The 25,982-nt window shown below is 37.6% G+C and overlaps 1 protein-coding gene across 1 annotated transcript; it reads right to left on the reverse strand.

Annotated features, from left to right (window-relative positions):
- Positions 1-1,060: 1,060 nt before the first annotated feature.
- LOC115919963 (peptidoglycan-recognition protein SC2-like) lies at positions 1,061-25,398 on the reverse strand. The gene is made up of 6 exons (XM_030974730.1): positions 25,295-25,398; positions 14,335-14,498; positions 12,869-13,004; positions 10,217-10,307; positions 3,922-4,027; positions 1,061-1,921 (listed from the first exon to the last, which is right to left on the reverse strand). The coding sequence occupies exons 1-6, from the start codon at positions 25,371-25,373 to the stop codon at positions 1,844-1,846; spliced, it is 654 nt and encodes a 217-aa protein (XP_030830590.1). The 5' UTR covers positions 25,374-25,398; the 3' UTR covers positions 1,061-1,843.
- Between the last annotated feature and the right edge of the window lie 584 nt (positions 25,399-25,982).

The raw sequence follows: 25,982 nt of genomic DNA on the forward strand, positions 1-25,982 counted from the left end.
TGCTTTCTCATCCTTATTTGCTTAATCTACCATCCTCAATCATCCTTGTCATCCTGCCAATGTTCTTGTTTGTTCTACATTTGACATTGATCTACATATGCCACTCTCCACCCAGGTGTTAAATGGGTACCCGGTAGGATGCGAAAGCTAATGTGATTAGATTAGCAAGTGTGCGCTTGTAAAAATGACGCCTGGCTGGAATGCTCCACAGGGAGTGGAGAATGTGCATATATTGTGTGCGGGTCAAAGCCTGAATCCAATGACCGGGGTAATAATATACTTATCTGTAAAGCGCTTTGAGAGGGCCTCTGGTCCTGAAAAGCGCTATATAAGAACGAGCTATTATTATTATTATTATTGCTTTTGTTTCGTCTTTGTGTCCATCATGTTTCTTTGAATCCTTAATATTTCAGTAAATTCATTATGAATGTATACAGATTAAATTAGTATTGTGCAAACCTACACCTAGCAAGCATTACTTTCAAGTGGGTTCGTTCTTCATTTCGTGTAAATAAATAACTTTGTATTACAAGACCAAAACAAAAACAATGTCAACAATATTTTGATGCTACTTTTGTGTTATATCATTATGTTTATTACTGTTATTATCTTGTCATTGGTTATATCATGTGGAAAACGAAATAAATTTGATCTACATATAGCGACCACAAGGCCTACTACTAATATTGATATAACTGACAGCAAAAAGAGATGTATGTCTTATAAGTATGATGTCGAATTTTAACCGTAATCTTAGTTTAGATGCATTAGTATGAATTACATGCAAACTGACATACTATGAACAGCCCCGTAACTAAGATGTATAAAGTGGGGGAGGCGTACACATTATATAATGTTGACACTTTCGAGGGCGCGAAGCGTCCGTGCGGTGGGGTTGGGGTTTGGGAGGGAGTTGTTCCTTAATAGGGCGACGGAACGTCTACCAAAGTATGGATGGCCAACAACAAAAAGGGAACTTTCTGGAAAAAGGGGCACCTACAAATGATAGACTCAATGCAAAAATATGTTATTTTAGTCATTGGTATATACCCCTACATTGTGATTACATTACCATTGATGATGAGTCAATATATTTTCTCTCTTTAAACGGTCCAAGATACTGCTTAAGTAACATACTTTTAGATCGGTGTGATGGTTTAAATATTATATTGCGAGGAGCGAAGCAAACGAGCAAACATGTTAAGATGTTTGATATCGCAATGCGAAAATTACATCTTATAAAGACCCCAAACAAATTATGATAGGTTTTTAAGCACAATCTTTTCATAAAAGTAACATATAAAGCTATAACTATAACTATATGAAGCGAACTATTGGGGAAATTAAAGAAAAATTTGCTCTTAATCGCTGCAGATTAGGGGCACATGTTATTGATAAAGAAAAAAAGGGGACACTTATCAGCAGGGAAAATGACACTTATGTGTCTGAAGAAAAAGCGTACCAATATTGTTTTCGTATAGTTGATTAAAGAAAGTATTAAAGTTCCTCTCCTTGGTGGTTTGATATATTACATTTAATTTTTGTAATGCCATTCAACAGTAATTTCAAAATTGTTAATTCTAACTGTGTACTACCTATGTTGTTCTCATTGTTCCATTATATCGTTCACCCATATCAGACTGAGCATCATCATCCTAAGATTGTTTTCTCTTCTCTTTTTAAACCGACCTAGTATTTATGGAATAACGTAAACTGCCTCGCGGCTTCGATCCAAGCTTTATAGTTGGAATGTTGGCTTATTAGGTAGAAATAATACTCTTTAAGAATTTTATGTTTCACTTTAAGTATGACTCAATTTGTTTGAACGTTCTCATCACTCGCTTTATCCTGGATAAATGCCACGCCATGGGTAACGGTTAAAAGCCATCAAGGGTTCATCAACTGAGCTAGTGATCTCCGTCTGTTCGTGAAGAAAAAAAAATTGATCAATACAAGAGGTAGTTTCGATATCCGATTATAGTGCCTTTGTTAATTATGTAATAATTCCGTATTGTGTCAGTGTGCGTGAAATGCTTCACCATTTCAAAAGAAGATTGGCAAGGCTATTAAAATTGCACCCAGGTTGTTATTTGAAATTATTTGCGATCGTGTCAATGATCAAATATTTATGTTTATCCATTTTTAAACACATTGAAATTCTTGTTCTGTCTTCCTTGACACGATCTCCATAATAAATTCTATATAATCAATATCTTGAATTCTAAGCAACAACACGAATAATAATTTGATCAATCACGCAGTAATTATCTTGATTTGAACCCCTGCGTTAAAAAGAAATCAATTTGTATCATAGCTTTCATCATAGCTTCAAGAAAAAGTGTACCAATATTTTTTTCGTATAGTTAATACAATTATTAAAGTCCTCTGCCTGGCGGATTGATATATTACATTTCATTTTCAAAATGTAATACTAAGCTGTGGTAAAGACGGAATATAGATTTATAAATGTTATCAAAAAAAAATATTTACTTCCTTCAGAGAAAATTCCACTCTACCGTGTGAGTCCAAAAAAAGTTTACACCTAGAAAATTGCTAATTATTTAAAAAATCATATATGAAAAGTAAATTATTATATCTTATGAAAGAGTGTTTTATCCCAAATCATTTGGTATCATTTTTGTGTGGTATGTGTTCACGCTTGGATGAACAGGATGCATTTTTGGCGAGAGTGCAAAAATCGACTTGCACCAAAGTGATGCCTACAGCATGTATTATGTTGGGATTAGCAGAGTGAGAGAATGAATTGAACGTATCAAACGAAATGCATTGCATAATGTTTTTTGCAGAAGCAAAGTTACACACACACACACGCGCGCGCGCACGCGCGAAGAAATGTTCGTTGATATTGATATTCGATATTTGATATGTGTGGCATGAATAATTTTGTTAGGGATGTTATTTGGATCTGCAAACTGCAAAGACCGAATACCCAAATCCCAATTGTTTTATTCAAACATCACATAAGCAACTTTGGCGCAAGTCGATTTTTGCACTCTCCAAACAATTCCTCATGTTCATCCAAGCAAAAACACGTACCACACAAAAATGATACCAGATAATATGGGATAAAACACTCTTTCATAAGAAGTATAATAATTTACTGTTCATAGATAATTCTTAAAATAATTAGCAATTTTCTAGGTGTAAACTTTTTTGGACTCGCACTGTTTATCAATGTGAAATCCACTCATATCGTGCCATTATGGTGGGCCTCACACTACCAGACACTATACGATCCACTCAAAGATTTCTGTTTCTTCACCGCACATTGTACGGTCTCCTGCAATCTGATTTTCAAGGAAGTTTCATTGGATTTGAACAACAAATATCATCTTCCCGAATGAGATAGTGACTAACAATCTTAATAGTAATAATCAAGAGTTGTTCGTGCATTTTAGCTCCCGAATGGGCGTAAAGCCAAATCGGCTTCAAATTATAAAGGATCTCGCAACTGATAAGACGTCACTACTATTCTGAGCCGATATGAGTTTTACTCCGTCAAGGAGGCCTGCAGACTCCTACATTGTTATTTAATAATTCATGTAAGCATTATGAAATTCGGTTACAAGTATTTTACATGCTTGAATGTTCATGTCGAATATTTTTTTTCTTCTCCAAAGTCAGATCCCATATCAGGTAGCAAAACGTGCGATGGATTTTACGCTTGTGAGATTGGAATCCGCTTTTTTTTCTTCTTTTTTGTGTGTATCCATTCCAAATGAAGCGATCTGTTTTGAAATGACTGCCCAAAGTGGATTCTTATTTGTACATCATACACAAAATGAAAGAAAGGAGAAAAGTGTAACATATTTTTGTATGCAGGTGCTCTGGCGTGTAATTTTGACATGCCACACATGATATTGTACATGTTACACGATAAACACGTTTAGGTTTACTTACGAAGTGCTCATTTTCTTCCAGTCTGTTGTAGAAAGCAGTGCCTGGACAAGCGGTAGTGCTCACATCACGATGCCCATATAGGGTATATCTCGGATCTAAGGCGTATCTGAAATACAAATGGTAGTATATTGAGTTGTGTGTCCGATTCGGGCCATTTCTATTTCTTTGTGTTTTAATTTTTGTATTAGATAAAAACTAGCGAACGTAGTAAAACAACAACAACAACAATTTCATACTTCACATAAGAGTATACCAGTACAAACCAGTTTAACATACCATATGATATTATGGTACACAACAAGTTGCATCATCATAAGATTTGTTATCTTGTCGGATTAGGGTGAATTTAAATGAATAAAGCATACTACATTGCAATGGTATCACAACAGGGAACACATATAGCCTACTGTTGGTTAGGAGCTGCCCCACAAAGGAATTGTCTATGTAAACCCATTTGTTTATTTGTCTTTCTTTTCTATTGGCCATGTTAATATTCTTGAGCTTGTACCTGTTGTAGTATATTTTTAATTTTGACCAAGCTGCCCTCCGAAAAGGTTTGATGGTCTTCTGTATTTGTACAATAGAGCTAGCCTTAATCATTCTTTAGCAAGGTTTAATGTACATATATGTATATAAATAGATACATATATATATATATAAGATTTGTTATCTTGTCGGATTAGGGTGCATTTAAATGAATAAAGCATACTACATTTCAATGGTATCACAACAGGGAAGACATATACTCAGGGGTGTCGATTTGTATCCGTGGTTGGGGGGATGATAGGTGCCAAAATATTTTCGGCAATGGATCAAAGCAACCAAGAGGTAGACGCGTTTGGCAGGTTGCACCCCTCCCTTCCAAGTTATTAATTTTTTCAAGTCACCCTCAATAAAGATAACATTTCAGAGAATATTTCGAGTGGTAATAAAATTAAGAACATGCTAAATGTTAGTCTAGACTCTTGCCTGCAGTGTAGGCCTACCAGACTGATATCATCTATTTTTAAACGAAATTTAGACATTACCAAAAACAATTCCAATGGTGAGGGATATCAACTTGTGAAAGTAATATGTTACCAGTGGGCAAATGCATTAATAAGCAACCAGGAATGGTTCATGTAGACACACAATTCTAAATTTTCTGATGATAGAAACATACATTTTATGAATATTGATGTCTCCAAACAACATTCAGCGTGATAAACCCATTCCAATATTATGTATAAGGAGATCTCAAAAAACATAGTTCTCATTAGTAAATGATAAATATATTGCTTTTGGTTCTTCATTTGACTCTCTTCCTTCTTTAATTAAACCAACTGAATCCTCTCTGCGGCAAACTCAATTCAATGAAACAGAATATCACTGATGCAAAATTAGGTTCTCAAAGTGACAGAAAATTTCCACTCCTGATCTCATACAAACGGTCTGCTTCTTAAAAAACATAATATAAAACTTACGTTCCAACTACCAAACAACAACTTCCATTATCTCCTTCTTCACCCAGATATACTTATCATACCAGATACGCTCTCAAATATAGGTATAATATTCCCCTAAGGCCCTGACCAGAGCACTATTGTTTTCTTCAAAAACTATAACCAGTCTTAGAAGGTGCATTATTATTGGAAGGATGTTATAAACAAAACTTCAAACTTAATAACATTCTAACCTTCAACAACTAACTAATGCCTGTTACGTTTAAATACAATACATATACCTACATGTACATCATCTTTTTAATAAAACAAAAATAAGTTGTGACATAATAATCTTTCTCGAAAATATCGAACTGGAGTATTCTGTTGTACTGCTTGTTTATGTACATACTAACAGCTTATTTCCAAGAGGCACTAGATCCATGTGTGTAACTTATTAAGAAAGAACTCTTTGTTTACCCGATTTTGTTCAGGTGTCTATGGAAAATTGTTATTAAAAGATGCACGTGTTCATAATTTCTCTCGTAGTTTAGGTTAATAATTTAGTTCAAGGTAAATAGAGGAAAATGTATATCATTATCTCCATTTGCTATCAAAAGATTTTGCTCCTTTCGGAAAAAAACTCTTCAAATGTTTTACATGTAGAGAATGAATAAACAAAGAAATGGATGAAATCAATAAAACAAAATAGATACTGAGTACGAATCAGGGAATAAACTGAAATTTTCGTCTCCTACTGCAGCCGTTTGGACAAAACCGTCTTTCTCTTGTCTTTCTTCCTTTTCTCTTCCCCCTTCCCTTTTTCTTCTGCTCGTTTCTTCCACTTTTCCCTTTTTCCCAGGTAGCAAGCTCATATGGGGCCATATGGGGATGATCTAGGTCACGTCTTGTGCCATCTGTGCTAAAGGGAACCCATATATGTATCTCATATGGGGCCAATATTTAGTAACCCATATGGGATCTATCTGGGCCAGCCCATATGGGAATTGGAATGAGCTGGGCGTACACATATGGGTAGAATATGAATATGCCCATATGTGTAACAAATGGGGAAAATCTGGGTTAACCCACATAGGATATAAATGTGTCAACCAATATGGGTACCAGATGGGATTGAGCTGGGCATACCCATTTGGGCCCAGTTTGGTATGGGTCCCATCTGTCTTATATGGGTTTACCCATATGAGTCCCATATGCTTTTTGGGTGCAGATGCCTTAGGGCCACCCCCACCTGAAATATTGGGGGATATATCCCCCACCCCCCCCCCCCCCGGGATCGACACCCATGCATATAATGTTGGTAAGGAGCTGCCCCACAAAGGAATTATCTATGTAAACCCATTTGTTTATTTTTCTTTCGTTTCTGCTGGCCATGTTAATATTCTTGAGCTTGTACCTGTTGTAGTATATATATATATATATATATATATATATATATATATATATTATACATTTGTGCTTAAGATCCTTCTTATAGTGCGGAATGCTCAGACCAAGAATGCATTTTGTTCTATTTATTTTAAGCAGAGGTGTTAAAGATTGATTTGCCTTTCTTTCTTTCTTTCGAGAATATTAACACAAATTTCTCAATATGATAATATATTGTAATCTAAACAGATTATTGATTATAAGCGTATACGCTAATTTGTAATTTGAATCAGTTTGTAATTGCTTTTTGAAAAGTATCATTCTTACGACGGCTTTGTTTATTATTCACTCTTATTCTTTATTTATTTTCTGTTATATGTTACTATGAATTTATATTTTCGATGATGTTGATATTGTTATGTTGCATTTGTTTACAGGACCCCCTGGAAAACGGTACTTTGATTAATGAAGTGGGGGTAGGGGTGGTCGCCCCCCCCCCAACAAACAAAACAAAACAATCATAAAAATAATGATACACTTTTTTTTTTTTAATAATAATAATAATCAGCAGTAAAGGAGTTTAAATGGTTTGTATTTGGTAACCGAAAAGAAAACAAGAAATAATGAAACCTGAATAAAATCCATAACAATTATAGTCAAGTCAATGAAAAGGAGAGTAATGTGAATCGAATTTCCTAAAAAATTCCGCATGCCCCTTTATTTATTAATGGAGGATTTTATAATAGCGACACGCGCATATCGTGAAAATATTGTGAGAGGATGGGAAAGCGTGTGTGTTTTTTTATTATAGGGATGAGAAGACATGAGCCCCTAAACATTGGCGTACTTATGCGGGGGAGCAGTTGCCCCCCAAATAAAATTCATACATGGTTCATTTCTAATTCGACACCAGTGATTTACAAATTTTGTTGAAAAAACATGATTTTACGGGATTTCTTTTGGAAATTATACATTTGTATGCGTTTGTTGAAAATTATAAATAGGCAAAAATTTGCTTTTTTTCGAAGCCTTCATGTCAGGTCATGCAGAACGGCGTGCTCGGGGGGCTCGAACACCCCCTCACTTCTTTTTTTTAAGAAAGAAAAAAGAAAGAATGAGTGACCTGCCAGTGTCACAAATGAGGTATGAAAATATGCTCTTCTGACCGTAATTAAGTGCCTAAAACTTTGCCCCCCTGAAAATCCCGCAAGGGCCCTAAAGAGGGACCCTGGATGGTCATCTGACCGTAATTAAATGCCTAAAACTCCTGAGCTTCACGGGGCTCAGTCTCCCGGAACCCAAGCCAATAAGTGAACTGCCAGTGTCACAAAAAAGGTATCTAATTATGCTCATCTGACCGTAATTGAATGCCTCAAACCACGAGCTTCCGGGCGCTCCGCCTCTGGACCTGACGCCAATTCGCTCACTACGCGGCTCTACCTTATCGTTAATACTCCACTTTGAAAAACGTTCCGCGGTGCCTGCATGTAACATGTAAGAGGTAAGAGTGGTGGTGATGCAGATCTTTCTCCCCCCCCCCCCCAAAAAAAGCGTTTTTGCTCATTACGCCACTGCCCCTGAAAGGTGAGCCCCCCCCCCCCCCCCGCCCGATCACAAACGGCTTCCGGCACGCCTAGACGGGGCTACTTTGTTTGAATAAAACGGAATAAATAAATAAATAAGTATATTTATGATACAAAAGATCGTTGATGCTCTTCTTTGATAAACAAAAAAGCTCAGGAAGATATAAAAGATTCTATGTTTTATGGTATGCAGCTACACCCCCCCCCCGCACACACACACACACACACACATCTTACATATTACATTCCGTTAAAGGAGAGGTGGGAATTACATCCTGTGAAAGATGTAAAACCACCTGAGAGTCTGAGACTGGTGTATGTAAGACCTACGCATAGCTGCAAAATTGCAGCGAGGCTTAATAAATCAGGTGAGGGTTACAGTGTCAAGTTCAGATAGAGTTTGGAGTTGCAAGTTCAGGCTCAGTTTTGAATGTGGTTTATGTTTAATAGAAATCGGCTGTAAAGCAGTCCGCGGCAATGATGATAATCGTACAATTATAATTTCATCATGTACTTTTTTTCTAGGATGCGTGTTATTTTCTTTGTATGAATACTTTCGGAATACTTTCGATAAATAGTGCGAAACACAAAAATGAATTGAGAAACATTGTGGATTTTATTTTCTCTTTCTCTAAAGTAAGAAACGGTAATTATTCCGACTTTGCATAATCATTCATGAGCCAAACATGAATACGACTGCTCAACATTTTTTTTATGGAACCTTTCCATGATGATATTTTTGGAACTTCTCAGATAACAATCATGCAACTTATTACGGCCTGATCTAATAAATATGTAAATTTGCGATTTATTGGAGGACTAATGGTGCTCTCACACTCTGCCGTGTAGGCCTACCGTCCACCTGCCGGGCTATTAAAAAAAAAACAGAGTCCAGAACGTTGGGTTTTGAGCGAACTTGTCCCCGGCCGCAAAAAAAAAATTCATAAAATTAATCTTTTCACCGTTTCGTTGCCATCTTCTGACCGTTCTCACCGGGTGCATACCGGGTGTTGAACGTGCTTCTACCGTCTTCACCGCCCGAATGACTTTTGTTGAAAAATTTGGCCGTTTCCATACCGGGCCCATACCGGGTATCGAACGTGTGCACCGGGTTTGTAGCAGCCACCTACCAGTCACTTAGCGTCCCCTCACCGCTCGGAGCGTCCTGTGAGCGAGTCTCCGGACTGCTGACGTCATGACACGACTGCCATAAATACCCCGATTTGAACGGCAACGGTCAGTCCGCTCTCCATTTGTCATCACCGTTCTGTAACGGGTTATGAGCGTGTTGTGAACGTGTTCAAACAGTGTGACCGTTTTCATAACGTATTCATACCGTCCTCATACCGTTCAACACCGTCCTCTTGCCGCTTACTTGCGGCCGGTGCCAGCCGGCCAAAGTTTTGAACATGCCCAAAACTTTCACCGGGTCCCACCGGGTGTAAATAAGCGCCAACGCCCTGTTAACGTGTTGCCCGCTTTGATAACGAACCACCATGTGCCCTCGCCGTTCTCCACCGTCCGCAGACATTTTCGCGCACGGTGGCACACGGTAGGCCTACACGCCAGAGTGTGAGAGTCACTTAAGAGTCGATTCAGATCAATTGCAACGGACGGGGTTCTTGTGTAAAAGTAGTTTTTTATTTCTTCCTACGATTTTGCAATACACTTGGGTTTCGCCACGTCGATCGGGACTCTTGACAGACCAACGAACGTGCAAATCGGAAAATAAAGCACATGAAAAGTAAAAGTTATGATATTTTCATTAAATTTACTATGCATGCTATAAAGATCAGTAAACGTTTTGTGGTGGCTCACTCAACCCCCCACCCCCCCCCCCCACCCCTCAGAAGAAAGGATTATTCCCGGGAATAGAAAAAATATGCTGCAAAAGATAATCACCTTCCCACAGCATAGGAGAACAAATAATCCATCGCATCTCGCTGGATTTGTCCCGGGGCTCTGGCACCAAAATCACCGATCACGGCGACACCTATTTGTAATGGAAGAAAATGACATAAATCAGTCACTGTAAACTTAACTTTTCTATGGGCCCCTGAGATGTTTGATTAGACCCTTGAAAGAGTAGGTCCTAGAATCAAGTACAATCGAGTTTTCGCTCAGCAACGGATAGACCTTCTACGACGCAGAGCGCTCAGGTTTACGGCCGTCGCACACGGACCGCCATCGATACAATACGCGGTTTCGCTTTTCGGTGAATGCGTACGTATAATACGGAGATAATGCATTTGTAATGCCATTAGGCAATTCTCGTAATGTAACCAAATTTAATGCATATAGGTATTTGTGAAGTGTCTCGATACATAATATTTCATTCACCAGATAAGCATAATAGTATTTCAATAGACAGAATCCAAACTGCATACATTAGTTGTTGCCAGTTCGACAAACATGTTCTTTCTCCAGAGCCACTATTGATCCAGGCATACAAGGTAAGCCATCACACACCAAACTAGTTCCCACAACGTTCTGTAAAATGTCGCCAAACAAGCTCAAAATTGTGTGCGAACGGAGTGAACGTAGTACCAATAGTTTATGATCTGTTTAAGAACTTCATGGAGAGGCTTGGACGGGAAGGGTGCTATAGAACTTTGAGGAAATTTCCCCTTCCTGTAATTAGACACGGTGACAACGTCCTTAAAACGAGGAGGACATACTACGAACGGAATTGCCGTACTTCGGTCCTACTAGGAACGTGTTACAACGTGCTGTGGTCGAGCATTAATTAGCAGTAGTATAATTGAACGGAAATGAGGAATGGCAAGAACGCGCTGGGTTTTTATAGACCTGTCCTTAAGCAGGGTGGTCGGTTACTGTGGACGGGGTACAGACGAGATGGACGTATTGAGCACTGTTTATAAACGATCGAGGACCATATTATAGACATTATTTACACATTCTACCCCGACCATAACCCGTTTTCACGACTTTCTAGGATGGTTCCCGAATGTAGTGAGCACTCACTATGAACATGACTGACAAAGAAAGCGGACAAAATATACAGTTCCTCAGGGAGACAAAGGAACATCCCTTTACTGCTATTATGTACAAATGTGTAGAACAGGTGTCACATGCATATTCACCTTTTTACATAATAGCAGTGAAGGGATGTTCCATTATCTACCTGAGGAACTGTATATTTTGTCCGCTTTCTTTGTCCTCCATGTTCGTAGTGACTAATTTGATGTGATGAGGGCTTACTGCTAATTGATGCTCGACCACAGCACGTTGTAACACGTTCCTAGCAGGATTAAAGTTCATAATACGGCAATCAGTCCGTTCGTAGTACGTCCTCCTCGTTTTAAGTACGTTGTCACTCCGTCTAATTGCAGGACGGGGAAATTTTGAACAAGCTGTAAGTTCTGGAGCACTCTCCAGTAATAGCCAGTCCGAGCCCATCCATGAAGTTCTTAAACAGATAGTTAACAGTTGCTACTACATTCAACTCCGTTCGCACACAGTTTGAGCCCGTTTGGCATCATTCTCCAGAACGTAGTGAGATCTAGGACTTGACTTTCTGCCTCCTCAAAGGCGGCAAGTCTTTTGGGACTGATCCTGTTTTGTTTTCTTTATCGACTTGTGAGTTGACTGTGAATGAGTGGGATTTCGAGACTTATGAAGGGCTCCTTCGTGGAGCTCATGAGCTCCTGATATGATAGTACAACTTCCTCTAGGGGCTTGTTCTGCCCCACTGTTGAATGAGCTTATTTGATGAACTATAGGACATTCATATGACATTAAAGATGATAAAAAGTTTTGGTATGGGTTCATGAATTCGGTTCAAATGAACATATTGGAAGCATATGCGATGCTACAATATTCAGTAATCGTTGTCGCGCTTGAAATCGAGTCTAAAATAATGAGACTAATAAGATAATCTATGTTGTATAGCTCCCTCTCAAGGTCAAGATATTAATTTAACTATAAAACAATTTTCTCGACTGAAATCGACCGAATGGCTATTCCCGTTTGGAAATTATATAGGCCTATCACAACTACATATTCTGAGATTTTCATGGTCGCAGCTACCATTGTATGGCCGTAGGCGCTATTTGAAATTTCATGAAAAATTACTGGGAGCACCGGTAAACTTTGATATCCATTTTTTCTCGAAAGCAGAAATGTTTTAGAGGCTAAATTTTCTAGAGCTTATAATACATCTACAGGGGCATCCAAATTTATCAAAATTGTAAAGAATCACTGTCAAGCCAATCTTCAAAATTTCCCAAAGCTTTGTATTACCTTTAAATTACCTTGAGTGGTACATGTGTATCTCACGAGCTGATGAGCGTATTTCATGAGTCGGCAAAAATGATTGAAAAGTTTTCAAATCAAGTACGACATAACTTGTATATCGCGATAAAGAATCATGAGATATGAACAACTTAAAATGCTGCAGAAATGTTTTTAAAATTTCACGGTCATCCCAGGTGAGGAACACTGCTTTTTCTTGTAGGCCCAAAAAGCCTTCATACAAATAGTAATGTTCCTTGTTTGTATGCAGTTACAATAAATGTCCGATCACCAGCTTACCTAAGGATTGTGAGTTGTATCCAGAGGCATGTGCTCCCATTTTATTCAGACCGCGTCCTTCATATATGTTCCCATCACCGCCAATGAGGAAATTGTAACCGATGTCACTCCAGCCCTTGTTATTCATGTGATAATTCTGTCGAGACAAAATAGTGATTTTAAAGGCAGCAGTTTTAACGACGTCAGTCCCACTGGTGTAATATATTTTCAATTGCGCCATCTCTCAGTGAAGATGTACGAAGGGCGATCTAAACATCATCACGCGCGCGTCACCAGTTTGTGATGCATTGTGGGAAATGGCTGTCGACACTTCCCAAAATTGTGATCAGCAGATGGCAGTATACGTAAATCTGAAGTAGTGTCAGTAGAATACACAGCCTCATTGAAAACTTGTAATGCCCATAATTATTCGGGTCAAACCAATGGGTCCGACATTAATCGGTTTCGCAGTGTGACTGGATATTAGGCCATTTGTACTAGAATCGTCATTTTTCTGACGTAGGACTGCGTCTCAAATGGTGCGTCAACGCGGTCTTGATATTGGTATACAAAGGAAAAATTGAACCTTGGACGTACTGACTGTGTACGACTAAGCAAAACAGAAATGTGTACTGATTCGAGTTGTAATTACTATCGCATTTAGTTGTAATGTTTTATATTTTATTCTGGAACCTGTATAATACACAACTTGTGCGTCTAAAAAAAAAATTCTGGCGAAGAAAGAAAGAAAGATTCATCACCTCAAATTGGAGGGGGAGTCATGAGGTATAAATTTTGTTTCACAGGGGGCAGTGCTGCCCCCCCCCCCCACGAAATCCACTATTGTATGCATCTGAAAACAAGTCTCAAAAGCCCTATTCCCAAATATTGCCTGCATGGCCATGGCGTTTGTATCGGTAATGTCACTGTGATATAGTGCTAGACAACCTTCCCAATTGTTCAAACATGAAAAATGACTAAATATCTACGGCTGAAAATCTTTGACTCAGTGTGGTCTTTTCTCTTTCATGGACCTACAATGATATCATGCTACCCCAAAATTGGGGAAAACTGATCTGATCGATTCCTTAATTCTTCCAACGAAATTATTACAATTTAATTACATGTTAGGTGAATGTAAATCGTCAAAAAGTGAGGAATTGGCTCTATATACCAATCCAGACATTGAAGTGTTGAAGATTTTTTTAAAGCCTGTTTTATATCTTATTTTCATGGAAAACGGTTGGGAAAATTCAAAAATGGTTGGGAGAATTTACTGTTGGATGGTGTTGCACAGTGAGGATTTTAAATAAAACCATAAATATCTTTGTGGTTTGAGAATTGTTTTCAGGATTTTCTGCATGTTAGAGGGTTAGTACAGTAGAAGGAATATAGTACGTAACATTTCATACACAAATTACGCAGTTTTTTCATCAACCTTCAACAATGTTACCGATTCACTATAATCTTAAGCCTATTATCTGTACCTGGATTGCTCGAACTCGTGACTTGCAGGAGAACTCGGTAGTACATGAGCTAGTAGCAGTGTGATGGACCACAGCGTATGGGAGATTAGTATTCAGGTTGGTGGTAGACGTCGGGGATCGAGCCCCCCATTCAGAGCGAGATATAATCCGAGGGCGCAACAAAGCTATATAATAGCAACACAAAAACAATACGACTAGACTAATCTGTAGATCAAGATTTCATAACCAAAGTAGGCAGGGTAAGGTATTATCGAGAATAAATAAAGCGTATGTCACATTATAACATAACGTCTTTATGGGGTTCCAAGATTGTTGATATAATCCTGCTTTAGCTCCGGTCACCATAGCGCTCAGTGCATTCAAGGAATAATTTGTGCCAGGTACCTACTTACTACAACTGGATCGAGTGTGACAAAAGAAGAATAATTGTTTGCCAAATAATGTGCTTCGGCAGAGATTCTAATGGCCTACCGTTCATAGTCTAGAGACTTATCCATTAGACCACAATACCTCCAAAAACATACCACTGAAAACTAGAATAATTGGAGGATCAAAATCATACATGATGTCCTTACCAAAGTGTTCAGGTATTGCCCTCCTCCACCTAGGTGTAGAACAATTTGAAAAACAATTTGAGAAACAATATTTGGTCCAATTGATGCTTCGCATGTGCATTATATACATTTTGGTGCATTTCACCCATTTTCCTAAAGTTTAGTGGTGGATGTGACCGCTAGGGCCACTGCCATGTTAACGGATCAAGAACACTACAATATATGTATGTCAAGTACATTAAGTATGTGAATATACACTGTTGGTCATAATGGTAGAATATTTATTTTTACCCCAATTTATGGAATGATTTTGACATTGATTTATTCCTAATAGATCTAAATAATAGTATACATTCTCAGATTTTATTGAATAATAATTTGCGAGTATTTGTTTTGCGTGACTGCTAAAGCATGTGTATGCTACTATGCTAATCAACTAGGGAGCCTACGTCCTTAAGTCATAACTGACAGTAATGAGGATTAATGCCTCACAAAAGGGCACGAATATAGCTGATCGACATGGTTTTTATTCTGGGGCCTCACAGGAACGAGGCCCCGTTGCTTAGCCACTGAATCATGATTGTACGCAGCGGGGGCTAGGGTACGTCGCCGTCCCCACAAATACCAAAAAACAAAGAAAATGCAATAAATTATCAATAATTCATTGCATTTTCCCCCGGTCCCCAATAGGAAAAATTCCTCTGTATGGCCATGTATTATTGTTGAAGGTATGCCCACATAGAGGATTTTTGTATGGGTTTGCAAGCATATTTTGGGTGACCAAACGCATGGTATCTCGAGGCCGGGTTTCGGAAATCTGTCATGGTAAGGGGCGTATTTATACGTTATTTTCATTGCATGATTATGTTACTATGGAAGGTCATCTGGGCCACAGCGCGTCATGAAAAATGCGTCATGATTCATGACGTGTTCTTCTTTCCCCAAATCCTATTCGTTTTTGACACAGTACTTGCGAGCCCTATCTTGGTACTTTCCCTTATCTCGATTGCTTTCAAACTTCGTAGATATAATCTCAGGCATCCGATCAAAATCATTGCATTTTTTGTTGTCAAAAATCACTCTTGCGTACACGTCCAGGTGCCATGTTTTCCGTTTCTAGACCGTTTAAAGGCTTTATTTTCTTCCCTCGTATTTTCACTATCATACGGGCTGCAGTTGCTGCGACTGCAGATCTAGTTTTTCTTTTTCTTTTTCATGACTATATAACTATATCCTGTCGACATTATTGTAGGCACATTAGTATTTACCACAAAAATGTTAGTCTTGAAAAATGACCAAAAATGAATAATAAATAATGGAAGAATGGAGGTCCAGAGATGTGTTTTGAATAATGTGGATTTTATTATAGATTAGAAAGAAAGTGCATGCAAAATATTAGAGAAAACAATTTTCGTAAGGGATTCTTAAAGAAGAAAAATAGATGGCAATCTAGATATTCAATAATAAAATCCATTTCAGGTTGTGCACCTGATGACATGATCATTCCAGTCAAATCGACGGGCAACACAATACAATAATCTGCAATTATACACATTTATTGATATTCCAGTTTCCAATCAATCATGTGTTCCTTAAGCTATGGTCACAACCCCAAAAAGTAGCCTGCTCGGCGGCCAGGCGGCGAGTTTCTAGCCAATTTCGACCGGGCTCCGCTTGTTTTTAGGGCATCGCTCGGTCGCCGCTGAAGTTTTAGCGCGGACTTAAATTCGGCAGCGCCTGCTCACTTTTCACTTGCCTCCCAAAATGCGTTCGGTGCCCGGGCGCTCGCCGCTTGGGCACCGACCTAATCGATAATTCGCCGTCGAGCGATTTAGGTCAAAAATCGAGCCCGCTAGGTCTAAGGCTGCCGAGCGGTGGCCGCCCAGTCGCTACCCGGTGGTCGCTGGCAGATCAGTCGGTCACTGGGCGGCGAGTTCAAAATAGGTTGGCAGCCTTTGACATCGCAGCTTCGATTTTTGACCTAAATCGCTCGACGGCGAACGCTCGATTAGGTCGGTGCCCGAGCAGCAACCTCTCGGGCACCGAGCGTATTTTGGTGCCCCGCCGATCACCGGCCGGCCTCCGGGCAATTTCAGCCGGTGGCCGGTGGGATCATCAGAAATGGTTTATCACAATTATCAAGAAAAGGTTCAAAAGATAAACCGTCAGATGACGATATGGTTGAAATATACATTGACTCCCTTTAACAGGAAGAGTAACCATATTGAAAAACTTACTTGTACCCGAACTGAATTGCCTATTTTCATTTTTCCTAGAACCAAAATTAGAAGTTATGAAGGATATTAATCGATGTTTTTTCGAATTTATAAGGTATGGCAAACGTGATAAAATAAGTTGGAAACAAATGGGCCAATTGTACAATGATGGTGGGGTTACAATGACTGACATTTTATACATTCTAAATCACTTAAAATATCATGGATAAGAAGATTTATTTGCTCTGAAAATTAACTCTTTATAATTATGTTCCAATCATTCGTGCCTCCATCGAATACATCTCTTCAGGTAATAATGGGGGCTGAATACAACAAACAATTAGCCACTACAATGCGCAACCCATTTTGGGAAGAGCTTTTATTAGCCTTTCCAGATCTTACTCAATTCACTGTAGATGATATTGCATGTCAATTCCTTAAGAATAATCCTAGAATACAAGTTAATAATAACGTAATGTATTTTAAGTCTTGATGTGCTAAGGGGGTACATTACGTTAACGATGTTTTAGAAACAGATGGATCATTGCTCTCATATTTTGATTTTCAACGTAAATACATTGTACACGTAAACTGTGTTATTATGACATGGAAAAGTATATGTAAAACATATCTGAAAACAATTTATGAAAAAGTGATTACTTTTTGCAAAGTGTTTTTGATTGTTTATTTTTTCTAAATTATTTTCCCAAGTAAATCTGTGATATTTCAAATATGAACTGCAATTTGTAACTGATATCTATAAATATATGTTCTCATCATATTTTGAATGGCCAAGAATATCATTTTGAAATTCTGCATGTATATATCTCTTCTTGTATACATATGCCATGTGACTGATGTTATTTAATAAAGGAACCATGTGGATGGCAAACAAATATCGGTATTAAACAGACCTTCATAACTTGTTCATGACCTACAGAAGACTAAGTTTTTAATTTGTTTTAAATGCTTATAATTGATTTGTAATGTTTTGTTGGAAACATGAATCAATTTGAATTTGAATTTGAATTTGAATTTGAATTTTGAAGTTGAACTTGAAAGTCGTTTGTACGTGCCAATATTGAGTTGAACAAAGATCCCGGCCAACCCCCTCCCCTTGCAACTCGCTTTTCAATGTCTTTCATTACATGGTACCAGATAAAAAGAAAGGCTTCTGAAAGTTAATGAATTGCAAAATGCACATTATTGATCGTAACAACATTGAAAGTTACTTCCATGCACTAACATTATTGAAAAATTCCTTCCCACTCTATGGAAAGAAACACAAGGCATGATATTACGAATTATTTTATATTTTACATGCGGGAAGAAAATAGAATTTTGATGAATCAAAAAAATCATTCAATATCACAGATACATATATTGAAGATCAATCTTCATCCATCGCCGTTTGTCAATACACGTAATGCGAAAAGTTCCTTCTCTTGACAAGGAATACAGGTTCTCTGATTTAATGGAAAAAAAATGTTTTGATATCGTAGACCATCGCAGTACTGGGCCGACGTCATTACATTTCTGAGCCGATTTTATCTTCCCCCTCCCCCCAAGGAACCATGAAATCCCTTGATCTTCTGGGGGGCGTTTCATCAAACATTTAGTCGGGGGTTTTCACCGACTAATATCATTTTCACCGACAAATTCATCATCACCGACTAATTTCCATTTCATGAAATTTTGTCGGTGGAAAACACCGACAAATTTCTGTAAGTCACCGACTAATTTCAATAATTTAGTCGGTTGCCTTGGACCTCCCGACAAAGTCAATTTACACCGACTAATTACTTTCAACAACCAAAAAGGCACCAAAAAGGGCAAAATGGCAGCAATCATGAATATCCTAGGGGTTGCTGCCCTCGGTAGAGAGTGTGTTTTCCGGGACCGTACAAACCTAGAGTCGATGCAGCTATGTTATTAAAATACAGATTTACTAGGGAAGGAGTGTTATACATGATAAATGAGTTAAACGACGAGTTAGAGCATGCCACAAAGAGGAGCAAGGATCTATCTGCCCATCTGCAAGTCTTTGTAGCTTTGAGATCTTTTTTGTGTGACAATAGAAGGGTGACGCAAGTCATATGCGGAAAGAAAAACCAAGTAAGTATTGCCTTTTTTTTCCTGAAATGAACTGATTTGAGCTTGAAGTTCTATGAAAAGTAGACCCAATACCATCGCAATGTACAAAATTGTTTGTTTGATTTTTTTTTTAAATTGGGACCTAAAATTGTATTCCATTCTTTCATTCAGTTTAATTTAGATAACAAAGGTGAATGAATGGGGTCTAACGATAAGACTAAGCGTGTAGATTCAGACTCCACATTCACCCAACTTTATTACCCTTTTTTTTTTTTTGGTAGAGACAACGAAATTAAAATAAACACACAACAAACAGCTGAAATTAATGTTAAAGGGCCTTCTCAATTGAACGGAATTTATTAATAAAATAAAATCAGAATGACATTTGTTGTGTCAATTTTCCATCAATTTTCAAAGAACAAACTACTTAATCTAGATCAATAGATCTATACCTTGAGATCTACTTAAACTACTGAGAGAAAAAAAAACCTCAAAGGTTGAAAAATGCAGTTAAAATGATGAAGAAAATTTACAGTTCATTTTCTAGTATTGATTTCTGTATCTTATCATTACTTGCAATTTTTCCTTTTAAACCTCAATTTTTATATTACAAATATCTCCCTCTCAATCTCCAACAGCTCCAGCTGTCCATCAACTGTGCATTTTCTTTGTTGTCCATGTTGTCGACGTTGCTGCTGCCATCTCTGTTGTTGTCCAGGTTGCTACTGCTGGTGCTGCGCTGATGCTGTTGCTGCTGCTGTTGATGTTGTTGTTGCTGCTGCTGTTGCTGCTGTTGTTGTTGCTGCTGTTGTTGCAGCTGCTGTTGTTGGTTGTTGCTGCTGAGTCTCTGGAAAATGTTGGTTCTCTTGATGCTGTTGTGATTCAATCAACTGCAATTGAAATTCATATTTATAATGCTATTATCATCTTAAGAAAAACATTAATATATTAAATAATTGTTATTGTTTATGGATTGTAATTTTAGTGGTGTTAGTGGTATAAGTACTGCTATTATCACTTCCCCTATCATTGTCATTGTTAATCATTGATTTTATATTACTTGTCTTTTTCTGGATCTCCTTATATTTTCATTAAAAGAATACATTCCAATCAATTTAGACTAAGTGATTGTCTTTCTGCAAATCTTCCAGAGTTCCTTACTTGAAAACTGAAATAAAATGAACAAGTCAGGTAACTACATAGTTGTATATATAAAAAAAAAAAAAAAAAAAAAAAAAATGCTTTTCCAATATAGGCCCATCTATTCTTACGAACAGTGAAATGCAAACATGATACTTATGTGATTATTTCATCATGACTTGAGCAGAGTAGAATGTATTAATGTCAAAGAATCTCATTTGCAGAAAAGCATTAAATTTGTTTAGTGATGAAGTAGAGACATGTCAATGTGTGCCAAATTGAGCAGTATGCATCGTAAATTTCCGACATACCAGTGAGTGATGAAAAAAAATATTTCTTTGATAGATATCTAGCTGTTAAACATATTAAAAAGCAGTGAGGAATTCTCAATACTTGGTGTCCAATTTCTATTAGAACTATGTTTAGCACTTGACATGTCATTTAACCCTACTGCTTTACTTTGCATGATCATCAAGTGATATATACATCTATTGCATAAATTATCATATTTAATGATAAAAAAGACATTAAATGATTAAATAAAAAGTAATAATGGATTTAGGTTCTTAGCACACTTATCAATGTCTGTGTGGCGATTGGTCAAGTCACACAACTAATGGGGGGGCAGTGCAGGAATGGTTAATGAAAACATGAATGCAGTTGGAAAGCCTGGAAATTTATAATAAAGAATGTTCAACTCACCAAGGACATTCCATTTCCAGCTTCGGCTTCACTACCATAGCAGCCCTGGATTGGTTGTGCTGGCAGTGCCTCCAGCACCATCTAGTGACGGTCATGACATTTTGGCTGGGGTCCACCACCTCATAAAATCAATAATATTGGGATTGCTTTCATTATTTCACACTTACCATTTCTCACTTACCATTTCTCAAATAGGTATATTCACAGAAAAGGCAACATTTTACCTCCAGTGGTTCTTTTTTTTTTCTGAGGGGGTCTGAATTTGTTGGTATAGTGATCCAATATATAATAAAATATATATTTATAATTGATATATTTATCTCTAATTGTGTGTTTTTAATGTGGACCCATCACAAAACTTTCAAATTTATATATTATTATGTATGCTTTATTTACGTCATAGCAAGGTTGTTGTGTTGGCTGTCCAAAGGAAAGAACTGAATGATGCATTCTTGAACAATAACAATATCAATAGTTTCACGTCAATAAATAAATGTATCTGTTTCTTTCCCCGTTTATTAAAAACATTGTAATATTCACTATGAATTACCAGTCGATTGTGCTTTGCTCCTATATTGTTGGGCACAAGAGGCCACCGCTATGAGGTAAGGGGCAGAACATCAAGACTGGAACCTCAAGGCACCCCATCTCTCCACAGGAAACCCTCCTTCTCAATCTCTGGAAGAGAATTATAAACATTTCAATAAATATTAACCAAATATGTAAGAAAATACAAATAAAATAGCAATGTCTAAGAGTTTAGTTGTCTTCAATATTTACTTTTCAGCAAAATTTGAAAGTCAATTTTTTTTTCTTTTTGCTCGCCATTCCTTTTCATGTACTGGACCCTCCCCCTCCCCCCCCCCCCCTTCTACAAAAGCTTCAAAGGTTAATTCTAAAAAGAGATATATTGGAGGTTAACCCTATCTAGCCCGGGCTATTTTGAAACTGCATAGCCCGGGGGGGGGGGGGGGGGGGGGGGGGGGACTGTGAAGGCCTCCCCCTATGATCTCGGCCGTTGAACGGCCAATCGCTGCAAAAAATTGCATGCATGTCAAGTGAAGTGTATATATTACTATGGTTATTTAAATTTTGGAAAATTTTGAAAAAATGGGAAGAGCTAGGTTATCCCTTATGTTATTCATTCTATTGATTTGATAATTTCTTATATACAGTGTATTTCTTTCTTTTTTTAATTTATGTATTTAATTATTTTTTTTCTATTCTAACTATAATTTGAATATTTGAACCCCCCCCCCCCCCCCCCAAAAAAAAAAAAAACACCTAAACTATAAACAAGACCAAATAACCGATGTTTTATCTCTTTTTTTTGGAAAAAATGAGATATGTTTTGTATTTAAATCATGAAAATGAGTGATGTTCGGGCTGATATGCAAAGACAAAAGGTCACGTGACTTTGTAACGTTAGGTCCGATTTTCAAAAAAATTATTTCTAAAGATGCGCAAGACTTGAAAAAAAAAGTCACAAAATTTCAGTGCAAGATTCTTTGGTGTTAACAAATTATGATCGCAAAAAATGTAGAGGGGGGGGGGGGGGGGTGGGGCTAGATAGGGTTAAAATTACACTTTAAATAAACACTACAGCAACTTTTTAGTAGAGATGTTGATGCATACATAGCCACCCCCTTAAAAGGATACTTCTCAAACCAGCCCTTTGCATCCCCCTCCAACTTGACCTCACTCATTTCAAAATTTCCTTTTACTTGAGAAAACTAAACAGATCCAAGTTATAAGATCCAAGGTAAATATGTTTACCGTACCTTCTCTTGTGGTGGTCTGTTCTCTCCAGGACATTTTGTTTCAAGCACATACTCAAAGAAGACAAGCATTTGGTACTGCAACAAGTCGCTCTGTAAATTTACCTGTAAAAAAGAGAGGGAGAATTTGATTTAGAATTTTTTTTAATGAGCATTATGAACATTGATGAGCATTTGCAGAATTAACTGTGCTATTGTAATTTGTATTTTCTCTTTACTTAAAAAGCCCCCTTTCATATATCTACCATTGAAATTTATGCTAAATTTCTTGATCTCAGATAGATCATATGATCTAGATCGATGTCTTGTAGTTAAACTGTTTATTCTGTCAAATTGAGAAAATGCAAAATAAACATGGATCTAGCTAGTATGAGTAGACTATGACAGAGTCAGAAAACTTAATCATGTTCACGACAAAAATAATTTCAGATCGAGATAGAGTCTTTAGAGGCAAAGCCAACAAAGAAATTAAAGATAAACTTTAGTACTGGTAATGTGATTGCATTGTGAAAGAAAAGGTGTGGAAAGGATCAGAAACAGTTGATCATGTAGCATGTAAGTATTGGTGTGCACTGCAAGGTTCTGGAGTCATCAAAATCATAATAAATTTGACCGAGTCTTGGTAAATTAACACGCACTGTACACAGAAAGCTATATATGGGACAGCACACATGGTGTCGGGGCTAGTACTACCTTGATTTCCTTGTCTTTCTATGCTCATTACTCAGCCAGTACACATTTTCTTCCAAAATTGTTTGGCACATGTCATTTATTTGTAATCTTGAACATTCAGTGCAAGTTTCGTTTGATTCTGTGAGAATTAATTTTCTTTTTACCAGAACTGGAGTTTATCTTTAAGAAACACAAAGGTACCACATCCACTACAGTCCTAGGCTAGGCTAGCCTCTTGTCGATGGCCCTAGCGCTGTCGAAGTCCATAAATTCTGGCGAGCACTTCTGTTTATCTGGCGAGCGAAGCGAGCCAGAAATTACGGACTCCAACAACGCTAGGGCCATTGACAAGAGGCTAGATCTAGACTGAATAATTTGGGGGATACTAGTAGTAGACCCCTAGTAGATCTACTAGATTTAGATTTAGATTTTATTTTTAGGCTTAGATCTAGATCTAGACCTAGATCTAGCCTAGGCCTATCAATTATCATCTTTTTCATCAACAACCAGGCATGACAACGTGTGTTAATGTTAGATGGCTACGAGTATAGCCTAGTGAAATATACTACTAGTACTAGACATTGTTTGTGTTCTTGCAGTTTATTGCAGTTTCGATACTTAGGTTGCAATAAAACTGAAATTTTCGGTTAGTAAACCCGACAGCCAACTCAGCTCAGCTCCGGATACAGCACAGTAGAGGCTGCTGCAAAAAGGCCCGGCACTAGACCGGGCGCTACACGCAGCTTTCGCCTTTGACTCGTGCCCACTGCACTAGCGCATGAAACTGGTCAATCACTCGCACACGAGCTCTCATAATTAGTCTTTGTTTAACCGCCGAAAAAAGTATTCAAAAATCAAAAAGCACATAGATGTCGAGTTAAGAATTTTGTTCTTCGTATTAGGGAATAAATATGACTTGTACTTACGGGATTTCTACGAAAAACCATTTCGGCATAGAAGTTGGGTTCATTGTGTGATGATTGTCGCAGACGACGGTGAAGCGAAATAAAGAGGGTGGGCGTGGCCTAATTAGTCAGAAGGCTCGTCCCACTCGATTGAAGATTAAAAGTCCGCTGACAATTTGTCAGAGCTTGTTATAGAGCTTCGTGAAACGGTTTTTAGTCAGCGCTGACCATTTGTCAGCGCTGACAGATTTAGTCAGCGCTGACAGTTTTCCGCCGACAAATGTTGATGAAACACCCCCCAGGTTTTATGAATCATATATGACTATTCAGATCCTCGGTCATTACGATTGTAAATGTTTACATTTTCAAATCAAATGCTATCACAAAGTCTTTCAAAATCGGATCGTAAGCAGGTCGTATGAGTTGCACCTGGCTTAAAATGGTAGCCGAGCTAAATCTTGAATATTTGTAGCAATACTTTATAGGCGCTTGGAGCACATGATCCCCCTTTAATGGAAATATGCCCGACATAAAAGTGTTTTGGTTATTTACCAAAAAAGAAAAAAGAAAAAAAATAACATACCAAGAAAAGGTATATTTTTTATGAATTTGAAATCGTGGAAAAGAAAAGTTTGCTTCACTGGTTATGGATTGTGCTTCATAACAATCTAGATACTTTGGCTTTACAAAAATATCCTGTATGCCCCTTTAGTGTTTAGTTTATTTAGTTTAGTTTATCGTTATTCTAACTAAAAAACTACTTTACAAGCAAGTAACAAGTATTTAGCTAATTTCTACAGATAAATTTGTTTTTATTGAAAAATAATTCACGAGATATATACATCAACTTGTTTACTTAATTAGATAAGATTTAACAATTTTAAATGAAAACTACTTACAACGGCAGTCACAAACAGCGAAAACCAGTAGACTGGTAAATGCAAGATACAGAAAGCCCATGGTTGCAAATATTGGCATCCGTTTGAATAAGTCCTCATTCAAACACCAACATGAAGAGAATGACTGTCGAGCATTGTGCCTGTTAAGCTTTTAAACCGCACCTCGCGCAATTGACCAGCGTTCCAAGAAAAAGTCAACGAACATGCATTGCGAACGCGAACGTGCACAAATAAGTACGCTGAACTCGAGCATTGGACTTGATCAGATCTTAATTAAACAGTTTTAGGAGCTTCTTTACCCAATGTTTTTTTTTTTTTTACATGGCATTCACCATGTTATTGGCATTGTTTTGAAATTGAAAGTTGAACATGGTTTCACTTCATAGAAAGTTAAAATATGATTTTGAAATATCACACGACGACTACAAACCCCATTCCCTTATAGACTACTCCATCCTTCGATAGGCAAATCAAGACTAAAAGTATCAGATATTTCTAGACTCAACCTGTGACATTTATATGTTGATATTGGTAGTGATATTTAGCCTGTTCGGTTTTGATAAACAGGACTGCCATTAAGAAAAAGGTCCCATACTACGTTCATAACCCAACAAGATTACTATTTGTAATTCCAAAAAATACAGGGGTACAACATTATCTGAAGAACAACTTGAATGAGTGCTTCATG

The sequence above is a fragment of the Strongylocentrotus purpuratus genome, unplaced genomic scaffold (assembly GCF_000002235.5).
Source record: "Strongylocentrotus purpuratus isolate Spur 01 unplaced genomic scaffold, Spur_5.0 spur5_scaffold_7, whole genome shotgun sequence".
NCBI classification, from domain to species: Eukaryota; Metazoa; Echinodermata; class Echinoidea; order Camarodonta; family Strongylocentrotidae; genus Strongylocentrotus; species Strongylocentrotus purpuratus.